Source organism: Choloepus didactylus, chromosome 8, assembly GCF_015220235.1.
Source record: "Choloepus didactylus isolate mChoDid1 chromosome 8, mChoDid1.pri, whole genome shotgun sequence".
Taxonomy (NCBI): Eukaryota; Metazoa; Chordata; class Mammalia; order Pilosa; family Megalonychidae; genus Choloepus; species Choloepus didactylus.
In genome coordinates this window covers 123,642,217-123,655,457 of record NC_051314.1, presented here as the reverse complement: position 1 = coordinate 123,655,457, position 13,241 = coordinate 123,642,217, and the positions used below count along the sequence as shown (strand labels likewise).

Genomic DNA, 13,241 nt, shown 5'->3' with positions numbered 1-13,241 from the left:
AAATCTTTCCTCTAACTGCTGTTAACTTTCCTTTATTGCATTGGATCTTTATGTCAATACTATATAAGCATATTCAATAGGACTTTCATTCTTAGAATCTACTTTGAGATTCACTCTGTACTCCTCATTTTCTCTTTATTATGCTTTTTTTTGTGTGTGTGGTGAGGGTTAGAACACAAGGCATCAACTAATATGCTCTCTCTCTACCAAGCTCCACCTCCTGGAAGATCGATACTCACAGTGAAGGAGCTGCAGTAGAAGGAGCCCTCCTCTGCCACAACGTCCGTGAGGAGGCTCCTGTTTAGCCTTTCATACTCCAGGGTTACGCTCAGAGTCACCGTCTCATTCAGGTGATTTAGTAGGACACAGACCATCTCAGGGACGTCAGTGTAGAGCTGGGATGGGAGCAGCACCAGGTACTGCCTGGGAAGAGCAGCCTGGGTTAGCCATGGAGGGGCCAAAAAGACGTCATTTCTGTGGTTGTTTTCTAGACAATCTTTGCTATTGCAACCAATCTTAGAGACATTTGCAAACAGCCACCGTTTAGCAGTGGTATAGCAGGATGTATTCCCCAAAGGTCAGCCCAAAGAGACCCACAGAAATCAGGAGACCCCAACAAGTTAAATATCAATATGCTTTTCTTGTATTGTGGAAATGTTCACCTTCATAATATTAGGAAACATATTCAAAGCCAAAGGCTAGCAGCCCATCATTTATTATACAATTTGGATAGAAATGATTTCCAAATTTAGAGTAGCAGTAACAAAATGTGAATTCATCAATTAATCAACACTGAAAGCATTAAGAGCCTGTCTATACATGGTCTTGAGTTTCACGTGGATGATGCCACAAATTCCTTTGTTCCAGGAAGCACTAGAGAGATAATATTGAATACCTGGTGGGGACCTGAACTGCTTTACACTACTGTTTCTGAAGCAACCTTTGCTCTTTTCTTTCTTTCATTCTCTGGGTGATGGAAGAGAAGACAAAGAAAGTTAGAATGATCACCAGACATTTTGCAATATATAGTCAGAAGAAAATACCGCTCTCCTATCTCTGTTTTCCCTTTACTTCGAATCACCCAACCATGCTATATTTGGGAAGCTGTATGTAATGGTTAGGTTCATGTGTCAACTTGGCCAGAGGATGGTGCAGAGTTGTCTGATCAAGCAATCACTGTCATAATGGTTATTGCAATGACATTTCATGGGTGGTTAGTAAACCAGAAGGCTGGTTTATTAAATCACCAGTCAATTGATTGCATCTGTGATTGATTATCTCTACAATCAACTAAGGGAGTGTCTTCGCAATGAGATAATACAGTCAGTTGGATTTAATCCAATCAGCTGAAGACTTTTAAGGAAGAACAGAGAACTCTCACTTCTTCAGCCAGCCAGCGATCTCCTGGGGAGTTCATTGAGGACTTTCATCAGAGTTGCCAGCTTGTGGCCTGCCCTATGGAATTTGGGCCCATACATCTCCACAGCTGCAAGAGACACTTTTATAAAATCTCATATTTACAGATAAATCCTGTTGGTTCTGTTTCTCTAAAGAACCCTGACTAATGCACTGCATTTTTGCACATGCCTTCCTCTTTTTTTGAAGTGTCCTTGTCTATCTAGAAAGCTTTTATTTGCTTATTAAGATATCTCAAAAGCAGTTTTCTCACACTAAAAGCAGGAGCAACAAGAGAAAAATAGGTAAGTTGCACTTGATCAAAATTAAAAACTTTTGTGCATGAAAGGACATTATCAAGAAAGGACATCATCTCCCTAAAGAATGGGAGAACATTTGCAAATCACGTATCTGATAAGGATTTAATAACCAATACATAAAAGAAAGTGTACAACTCAAAAACAAAAGGAAAAACTACCAAATTAAAAAATGGGCAAAGGATTTGAGTAGACATTTCTCCAAATAAGATACACAAACGTCCAATAAGCACATGAAAGACACTCCACATCATTAGTCATTAGGAAAATGCAAATTGAAACCTCAGTTAGATACCACTTCACAACCACTAGGATGGCTATTAATAAAAAATCAGAAAATGACAAGTGTAGAGAAATTGGACCCTTGTGAATTGTTGATGGGAATGTAAAATGGTACAGCTGCTGTGGAAAACAGTTTGGCAGTTCCTCAAAACATTTAGATTAGAATTACCATGTGACTTGGCAATTCCATTCTTATATACTCCAAAAAATTTAAAAAAAAAAGGAACTCAAATAAATATTTATATACCAATATTCATAGCAGTATTATTCACAGTAGCCAAGAGATGGGAACAACCCAAGTAGTCATCAAAAAAAAAAAAAAAAAAAAATGAAAGGATAAATAAAATGTGGTGTAAACACAATGGAATATTTTTCAGCTAATAAATGGAATGGAGTCCTGATACAGGCTGCAATAAGAGTGAACCTTGAAAACATGCTGTGTGAAATAATCCAGACCCCAAAAGACAAATATGGCATGATTCACTTACATAAAATATTTAGATTAAGCAAACTCATAGAGACAGAAAATAGATTAGAAGTTACCAGGGACTGCAGGGCAGGGAGATGAGGGTGGTGATGGGCAGTTATTTCTTAACGGGTTAGGAGTGAGCTGTTTGAGGTGATGAGAATGTTTTGGCAATGGTTATCAGCGAAGGTAGCACTACATTCTAAATGTAATAAATGCCACTGGATTGTACATGTAAAATGGTTAAAATGGCAAGTTTTATGTTGCTTATATGTTAGCACAATAAAAATTTTTTAAAAGAATATAATGTAATTTTTAAAATATTTCAAAAAAAACACACACACACTAGCAACTTTCTCTATGCAGACTTTGTTATGCCCCTTCCCTTACATTAGGTCCCAAGCAGTTAGGTTCTCTTTTGTGAGTATCCTCATAGAATCCTGCAATGACTGCTTGTGTGTTCATGTTGTATTTCATTACCCATGCACCACTTGTTTCTTTTACTACACTATGAGGTATCTAGGGCAGTTCTGCATTTTGTTAATCTCTATGTTCCCAGGACCTAATGTTGGCCTGTAAACATTTACTGAAGTAATGAGTGAACCGATGTACACACCCTGGCTTCTCTGTATGTCATCCATCCATCTTGGAATCCCTGATTTGGGGAAGATACAGGCATGGAGTCATTTCACAATGGCCAAGACACTGCAGCCCATTTTGTGAGCCAATAGAGGATTTAACCTTTTATTGGTAAGAATTCTACATTCTTATTTGGTGAATATTTGTTAAATGTTTCTGCCCCATATCTCTAAGTATTCTAGAATTAGAATGCACATCTTTCCACATAGGCAATAACAATTTACTGACCCATCCAAGCCTTTTAGACAACAGGTAATTTAACAGAGAATTAGGGAATAGATAAAAAGACAGGAATCAAGAAGCAGATAACACAATAGGAAAAAAAGAGGGCAATAGACTTTTCTGGAAATGTTGCTTATTGTTCTATAGTAGCTGAAACTTCTATGGGAAGGAGCAGGAAAAGTAGAATCAAGACTGGTGTGGGCAGTTGATAGCCCTTCATCCTGTAGAGAGGAATAGTAAAGAGTGGGAATTTGAACACTTGGTTCTTTGAACTCTGTTACTGCCTCAGATTCACTGGGTTTTATTTTACCTGAGGGCAGTGAAAGTAAACTGACAGCCATTTATTTTTGTAACATATTAACCTGTTCCAGTTTTAAAAAAATCAATTCCAGATTATTTCCATGACCATCAGTATTCTTTCATCTACTTTCTCAAATTGTCCAAATGCCTGAAAAATAATACTTTGAGGCTACCATTGGCTTAGTATATTAATCAGTACCTTAAATCTTTTTAAGATAAAACAAAATAAATGACATGTTTTGATGGGATCAATCAATATTCTTGACATTTTTAAAGGGCCATTAACGTAATAAATCTCTTCTTTTTTTTGTCCAGGAAGCATCACATATATTCACCCAGGCTTCTTCGTAAAAGGCTCTTTAATGAAACAAGGAAAATAAATTTATTACAGAATTAAGACAAAATAAGTTTGAAGGCAATTTCCCCATTGTTTTTGCTTTCCACAGCTATCCTTTATTTGTTTATTAAAAAGAAAATGATAGTTCATTTGCATATATTAACTCAAGTAATGTTTATTGTTTCTTAGTTTATTCAACTTCTAGAAGATAAAGACAATTTATTTTGATGCTTTAAGGAAATGAATTTTGTATAAAGAACATCCTAATTTAGTTTTACCTTAAGCCATATAAAAATATTTCTACCAATAGTGAATCATCATCCTATTTGCTTTCCAAGAATTTTGAAAATAAGAGAGTTCCATGCTGTTACATTAATAAAAGTGTGTCCACATGAGATTGAAATGTGTATATTTTGAATAGAGAACTGGTTTTAGCTATAAAGTAGTACATGAGATGTTCCCTGTGTACGTCTGTGGATGAAGAATGTTTAGTTGGGTTCTCCTATGAATAGAGGCTAGAGTGGTCTTGACCTACATTTTTATATATATGTTTGAGAAGTAAAGACAATGTACATGACAACCCTTGGTGAACTGTAAAACTAAAGATATGTAAGATATTAAAATTCCAATGATGATAATAAACTATGGGTGTTGAAAAGTCAAGTCAAAGGGAAAAAATTGTAAAAATACATTGGGTAGCCCTTGGTAGTGGACAGATTCTTGCTGAACAAATGTAAAACTCTGGCTTTGTTTTGCTGCCTTCTTTCATTAGAAGCTGTATGCTCTCACCCCTTCCAGAATCTTCCCAGCTTTCCCCATCTTCTATGTCATTCCCACATTGTTGCAATACCCTTTTTCTCTGCTATCTTAATATGAGATAGTTGATCTTATGATAAATTAAAAATGATTTTTAAGAGGTCTCTGTGTTACTTTTCCCAGACATGATTATATATTTTTTGGAAATGCATCAAACCTATATTTTGGCCAAATGCCGAATAACTAAGTTTAAAATCCATATTTGACTGAAGCATCATAGTTCGAACTACTGGCATAGAAGAAAAAATCTCAACTCTAAAGTAAGGTTAATAATAGTCCCCATATGATTGGATCACATTTATTAACATATGTAAAGCACTTAGAAAGTATCTGACACATACGTCAGTTATTATTAGTAAGGCTGTTTTTCCTGATTTTTTGTTTCTGATTTTTATCTTAGAAAATCCTCTTTGTGACAGGAGAAATTTGCTATATAAAACTGATATGTAAGGGTTAAATCAATCATGGTTTTGAGCACCACATACAACTGACTAAATCAAAAAATTCCCCTAAGACGAGTAAAATCAAGAGTAAAATCACACACACCAAACTCTTCACAATAGCAAAATTTAATATTAGTAAAACTTTGATACAACTGAAATGTCTAATAACAATTAAGAAACATTTTTTATATTCTCTTGGTAGAATATCATACATCCATCAACAGTGATAAATACGAAGACTTTATTGCAATACAAAAAGTTTTAATGACTTACTGTTAAGTGAAAAGGACAGAACAAAAGCTAAATTATGACTATAATTATAGCATTAGATTTTGCAAATCTAGTAGTAGAGGAGAATAAGTAAACATACAAAGAATTAAATTTGTAATTGTTGATAATGTTGAAATAATGTTAATTTATATAATAAAAAAATAATTTAAATGCTCAAAATAGAGCTTATTTTTTTTAACTCTATGAAGGACATTATTACCTTTGGACATATTTCTAAACAAACTTTATTTCCAAAGAGAAATGTGTTTGCACAGCATTGAGCAACTGTGAGTGGGCTGAGAATGAAAATGCCCTTGCCACCTTAATGGACTTTGGGGGAAGTGGAGTTAGAATCATTGGTATGGTAGAATGAGAGTTGAAACTCTTTGACACATATGAGACATTCATAGAAATAATTTTAATGAATAAAGAGCCCGGAATCCTGGTTATAATGATTTATGTATTATGGTATTTTGCTGATTAATCTTGTATATTTTCTCTCCTCATGAATATTTGGCCTGGTAGGGACCAGGCTGGAAAACTCATGTGATTAGAGAACCCTTAAACCTGCTCAAACTCTTCATGGCACGAAGAAAGGCAAGATGGCAGCTCCAATACAGGATTGAAGATCACTCCCCCAACCCCTCCCAATCCTGACCCCCACCCCCACCTCCACCCCTGGCCAGGAGGTTTCCTTGCAGCCCCCAGTGGTATAAAGGATCTCCAGATTTCTCAGATTCTTGTGGGTGATTTATTGCATTCGGGATTTTGAGGCAACAAAAATTTTGCAACCTTTTAAGTATTTAAAATAAAGTCCCCAAAGCCTCTTATGCATTGCATTTCAGTTTTCCTTGAGTATTCAGCTGAACTCTCCTTCTCTTGCTCCTCCTTCTTCTGATTACATATCCTCATCAAAACAGACACAGAAGGAATGAGGTCTACATTTGCCAAAAACATAGAGTGATAGAAGTATGTTCATTCTTCTAATTATCTTTGGGCAAATTGACTGGCAAACTTATTATAGGAATCAGGGGAGAGCAACTCTCAAGAGGCAATTGGAAGCAAGCTGTTTACCATTTATAATTAAATCTGGGACTTTATATTTAAGGTTTCTATATGTAGTAGACATTCTTTTCTATTAGATAGCAATGTCTTTTCAGGATTTAATCAATACTGAGTAATTGCATATATCAGATACTATGCATTTTGTATTCCATTTGTTCTCTTGGAAGAACTGGACTGTATGTGACATGAGAAAAAAATAGCACCATAGTGGCAGCTAATTGAGATTTTGGGGATGGAGTATGGATTTTGGACTGTGAGTCTTTAGAATTACTCATTTAAAATTTTTAGCATTGGTATTGGGAAAGAGGATGTTATAGGTGAGCTAACAGGGTGGCTCTTAAGGGACTTAGAGGAACTTTCAAGGCTAACTGAGATAAAAATCCAAGAACTGAAACATTATAACCCTTAGAATAATGCTTCCTAGTGCAAAACATAGATAATTCTATAAAAATATAAAGCTAAAATATTAAGATGGTAAAATAATAGGCAAGTTAAAAAACTAAAAAGAAATAACAGTAAATTTAAGGTAAGAAAAAGTTAAATTTGAAAAATGTAATAAAGTAGTGAAAAATAGAAAGAAGCAAAATAAACCAAAAGGATACAAATCAAAAGAGAAAAAAAGGAGATCAATAAAATGGAAACAATGATATAAAAGACAGGCAAATGACAACTTAAAACATGAGATGCTGTTAAAAGTCATCAGGCTAGAAAATTTACTGTGGTTTCTCCTCATTTCCTACTAAAATTTCTGAGGTAGAATAGGCAAAACTGAAAAAAAAAAAAAAGTAAAGCTAAATAGAAAGATTGATAGCTAAACCAGTATTCTGTTCCATGGAATGCATGACTGGTGGTGATCGATTTGCCAACAAATTCAGGAACTCTGCCTACATGAAAGAAGCTGAAAGCCATTTCATGCTTGCCCCATTTTCTGCTCCTTTGTTCAGAGATCCAGAGTCATGATAACCCATGAAATTACACATTCCTCCCTGAACAGTCTGTATTGCACACTTTGAGGGAGGCAACAACTCTTCTAATCTTCTCTCCATGTTATCATTCCATGGAATAGCAGACTTTGTAAAGGCTAGGACTGCAAGGGTTTGGGGAGAAGGGAAAGGAAACACATCAGAGTACCAAGATAAATTTCTTGGCATCATAATGTGTAACAAAATACCTGCATCTGGGATGGATTTGGGTTTTATTTTCATCCAGTAGTTCACAGGATTAGCGAACAAGGCAGTGGCACTAGGGCATAAATCAACTTGAGCACAGCAGAGTCAACCAAGATAGTGTCCTTCAAACATTTTTGACCATGACCACAGTAAGAAATACATTTACATACATATATGTGCATATATGCCTCTTAATTGTTCCTGTTTGTGCTGGTTTGAATTTATTATGTCCCCCACAAAAGCCAAGTTCTTTAATGCAATCTTGTGGGAGCAGACTTATTAGTCTTTTGATTAGGGTGAGAGGCTTGATTAGGTGGTTTCCATGAGATGTGAGCCACCCAACTGTAGGTGAGATCTTTTGATTACATCATTTCCACCCATTGAGTGATTAGTTCACTGGAGTACTTTAAGGGAGCTCACAGAGAGAAGGAGCTCAGGGAAGCTGAGAGAGACACTTTGGAGAGAAGCAAAAATACGTAATTCAAAGTTTGCCCCAGGGAGAACCTAAGAGCCAACACAGACCCAGGTGCTTGGAAATGCTGGGAGATGCAGACAGAAGGACATCTGGAGATGTAAAGAGATGAAGCCCAGAGTTTGCCCTGGAGAAGCTAAGAGAGGGCTCCCGGGTGCTTAGAGAGAAATGCCCCAGGAGAACCAAGCAGAGAGCTGAGAGAAGCTAAGAGAGACAGAAACCTAGAGACATTCTGGAGAAAACTAGTTTGAAATGCAACCCAGGAGCAAAGGACAAGCAGATGCCAGCCACATGACTTCCCAGCTGGAAGAGGTGTTCCAGAAGACAGTGGCCTTCCTTCAGTGAAGGTATCCTCTTCTTGATGACTTAGTTTGGACACTTTTACAGCCTTGGAACTATAAATTTGTAACCTAATAAATCCCCTCCATAAAAGCCAATCCATTTCTCATATTTTGCATATTGGCAGCTTTAGCAAACTGGAACACTGTTCTAAAGCAGCCTTATTTCCAAAACACAATCATGTTTCTACTGTATGAGTTTTTGTCATGATCTACAAATAAAATTGAACAACTCAGATGAAGTCAGTTCATCCTTTTCTAAGTTCCTTTTGGCCTCTTCAAAGAACATCAAACAGTTTTGGATAAGTCACATTTGAGTTTCTGGTTTACTTTAATCCTTTCCTCTGTTCTCACCTTCACTAAATTTCCAAATTAGAGAAGGTCATTCTTCTTGTCATGTAATTTGAAATTATGATTTTACCATGGGCCAACATTTTAACATCTGTTCTACTATGGCCAGCAACAATGTTATCCCTGGTGTAGGCACATTTCCAGGAGGCTATCCCTTTCCGGGTCTATTAAGTAAAAAATATCACTGAGGGCTTCTGCACATTTTGAAGAAATTAAAAAGTGATCCAAAACTTTCATTATGGAAGTCTCAGTATTACACGTAAGCAAATCACACCTTTTAGCAGTGTTTGGTACAAGGTATGCAAGATATTTTCTTTCTATTTTTTTTTTTTTTTTGGTGTGATGTTTATACATTAAATGTGATTTTGTCAAAGTCCACATTTGCACTCTCTGTCAAATATGCAAAATCTATTTGGTATTTGAAACAGAGAGCAAGATCTTTTGTTTTATGTTTCCTTTGGTTATACTAAAATCTTCATAGAAGTCAGGAAGATGATCTGAAATTTCATGTTTCAAAGCCAGAGTGTTGGTAAGATCTGACTAGCTATGCCATGTACTGGGCTAATACAACACATCTGCTATTAAAATTTCTCCTTTTGTTTGTCCCTATGGCATTATGGTTATTACTGCTAAATCAGGAAATGTAATTTTACTTAATTTCATAGAGTAATCAAGGGAGTGATATGATAATGCATGTTCATTTGTGTGGTATTCAACCATTCATAATTCAACTGCTGTTATTTTTGACTGAGCATTGTAATCATTTTGGGAGGTGAAAAAGTATTGGATTGATTTAGAAGTCTTATTCCCACTCTGTCTTAAACCAGACTTGTGAGATTCACTCCATATGTGTTTTTGTGTGTGTGTGTGTGTGTGTGTGTGTGTTTATTTATTTATTTATTTATTTTTTAAATCATCATTTTATTGAGATATATTCACATACCACGCAGTCATACAAAACAAATCGTACTTTCGATTGTTTACAGTACCATTACATAGTTGTACATTCATCACCTAAATCAATCCCTGACACCTTCATTAGCACACACACAAAAATAACAAGAATAATAATTAGAGTGAAGAAGAGCAATTGAAGTAAAAAAGAACACTGGGTACCTTTGTCTGTTTGTTTCCTTCCCCTATTTTTCTACTCATCCATCCATAAACTAGACAAAGTGGAGTGTGGTCCTTATGGCTTTCCCAATCCCATTGTCACCCCTCATAAGCTACATTTTTATACAACTGTCTTCGAGATTCATGGGTTCTGGGTTGTAGTTTGATAGTTTCAGGTATCCATCACCAGCTACCCCAATTCTTTAGAACCTAAAAAGGGTTGTCTAAAGTGTGCGTAAGAGTGCCCTCCAGAGTGACCTCTCGGCTCGTTTTGGAATCTCTCTGCCACTGAAGCTTATTTCATTTCCTTTCACATCCCCCTTTTGGTCAAGAAGATGTTCTCCGTCCCACGATGCCGGGTCTACATTTCTCCCCGGGAGTCATATTCCACGTTGCCAGGGAGATTCACTCCCCTGGCTGTCTGATCCCACGTAGTGGGGAGGGCAGTGATTTCACCTTTCAAGTTGGCTTAGCCAGAGAGAGAGGGCCACATCTGAGCAACAAAGAGGCATTCAGGAGGAGACTCTTAGGCACAAATATAGGGAGGCCTAGCCTCTCCTTTGCAGCAACCGTCTTCCCAAGGGTAAAACTTATGGTAGAGGGCTCAACCCATCAAACCACCAGTCCCCTATGTCTGTGGTCATGTTAGCAACCATGGAGGTGGGTTAGGCGAATACCCCTGCACTCTCCACAGGCTCCTCAAGGGGGCACTACATCTTCTTTTTTTCCTTGTTTTTCTTTCTTTCTTTTTTATTTTTAACTTTCCCTTCTTTTTTAAATCAACTGTATGAAAAAAAAAGTTAAAAAGAAAACAAACATACAATAAAAGAACATTTCAAAGAGACCATAACAAGGGAGTAAGAAAAAGACAACTAACCTAAGATAACTGCTTAACTTCCAACATGTTCCTACTTTACCCCAAGAAAGTTACATAATATAGCAACATTTCTGTGAACTTGTTCCTACTATATCCATCAGAAATTAACAGACCATAGTCATTTCTGGGCATCCCCAGAACGTTAAATAGCTTATCTGCTCTTCTTGGATTATTGTTCCCCCTTCCTTAATTGCTCTCTACTGCTAGTTCCCCTACATTCTACATTATAAACCATTTGTTTTACATTTTTCAAAGTTCACATTAGTGGTAGCATATAATATTTCTCTTTTTGTGCCTGGCTTATTTCGCTCAGCATTATGTCTTCAAGGTTCATCCATATTGTCATATGTTTCACCAGATCGTTCCTTCTTACTGCCGCGTAGTATTCCATCGTGTGTATATACCACATTTTATTTATCCACTCATCTGTTGAAGGACATTTGGGTTGTTTCCATCTCTTGGCAATTGTGAATAATGCTGCTATGAACATTGGCGTGCAGATATCTGTTCGTGTCACTGCTTTCCGATCTTCCGGGTATATACCGAGAAGTGCAATCGCTGGATCGAATGGTAGCTCTATATCTAGTTTTCTAAGGAACTGCCAGACTGACTTCCAGAGTGGCTGAACCATTATACAGTCCCACCAACAATGAATAAGAGTTCCAATTTCTCCACATCCCTTCCAGCATTTGTAGTTCCCTGTTTGTTTAATGGCAGCCATTCTAACCAGTGTTAGATGGTATCTCATTGTGGTCTTAATTTGCATCTCTCTAATAGCTAGTGAAGCTGAACATTTTTTCATGTGTTTCTTGGCCATTTGTATTTCCTCTTCAGAGAACTGTCTTTTCATATCTTTTGCCCATTTTAGAATTGGGCTGTCTGTACTATTGTCATTGAGTTGTACGATTTCTTTATATATGCAAGATATCAGTCTTTTGTCAGATACATGGTTTCCAAAATTTTTTTCCCATTGAGTTGGCTGCCTCTTTACCTTTTTGAGAAATTCCTTTGAGGTGCAGAAACTTCTAAGCTTGAGGAGTTCCCATTTATCTATTTTCTCTTTTGTTGCTTGTGCTTTGGGTGTAAAGTCTAGGAAGTGGCCGCCTAATACAAGGTCTTGAAGATGTTTTCCTACATTATCTTCTAGGAGTTTTATGGTACTTTCTTTTATATTGAGATCTTTGGTCCATTTTGAGTTAATTTTTGTGTAGGGGGTGAGGTAGGGGTCCTCTTTCATTCTTTTGAATATGGATATCCAACTCTCCCAGCCCCATTTGTTGAAAAGACCATTATGGCTCAGTTCAGTGACTTTGGGGGCCTTATCAAAGATCAGTCAGCCATAGATCTGAGGGTCTATCTCTGAATTCTCAGTTTGATTCCATTGATCTATATGTCTATCTTTGTGCCAGTACCATGCTGTTTTGGCAACTGTGGCTTTATAATAAGCTTCAAAGTCAGGGAGTGTAAGTCCTCCCACTTCGTTTTTCTTTTTTAGAGTGTCTTTAGCAATTCGAGGCATCTTCCCTTTCCAAATAAATTTGATAACTAGCTTTTCCAAGTCTGCAAAGTAGGTTGTTGGAATTTTGATTGGGATTGCATTGAATCTGTAGATGAGTTTGGGTAGAATTGACATCTTAATGACATTTAGCCTTCCTATCCATGAACATGGAATATTTTTCCATCTTTTAAGGTCCCCTTCTATTTCTTTTAGTAGAGTTATGTAGTTTTCTTTGTATAGGTCTTTTACATCTTTGGTTAAGTTTATTCCTAGGTACTTGATTTTTTTAGTTGCTATTGAAAATGGTATCTTATTCTTGAGTGTCTCTTCAGTTTGTTCATTTCTAGCATATAGAAACATTACTGACTTACGTGCATTAATCTTGTATCCTGCTACTTTGCTAAATTTGTTTATTAGCTCTAGTAGCTGTATCGTCGATTTCTCAGGGTTTTCTAGATATAAGATCATATCATCTGCAAACAATGACAGTTTTACTTCTTCTTTTATGATTTGGATGCCTTTTATTTCTTTGTCTTGCTGGATTGCCCTGGCTAGCACTTCCAGCACAATGTTGAATAACAGTGGTGACAGCAGGCATCCTTGTCTTGTTCCTGATCTTAGAGGGAAGGCTTTCAGTCTCTCACCATTGAGTACTATGCTGGCTGTGGGTTTTTCATATATGCTCTTTATCATGTTGAGGAAGTTTCCTTCAATTCCTACCTTTTGAAGTGTTTTTATCAAAAAGGGAATTTGGATTTTGTCAAATGCTTTTTCAGCATCTATTGAGATGATCAATTGATTTTTCCCTTTCGAGTTTTTAATGTGTTGTAATACATTGATTGTTTTTCTTATGTTGAACCATCCTTGCATG

General features: G+C 36.5%; 1 protein-coding gene across 1 annotated transcript in view; it reads right to left on the bottom strand.

Moving 5' to 3' along the window:
• LOC119542911 (pregnancy zone protein-like) overlaps nucleotides 1-3,541 on the bottom strand; it is a 48,866-nt gene extending 45,325 nt beyond the window's left edge. The window contains 2 exon segments of the mRNA XM_037847501.1: nucleotides 240-437; nucleotides 3,473-3,541. Coding sequence (XP_037703429.1) covers nucleotides 240-437; nucleotides 3,473-3,541 — 267 coding nt within the window.
• Nucleotides 3,542-13,241: the final 9,700 nt, after the last annotated feature.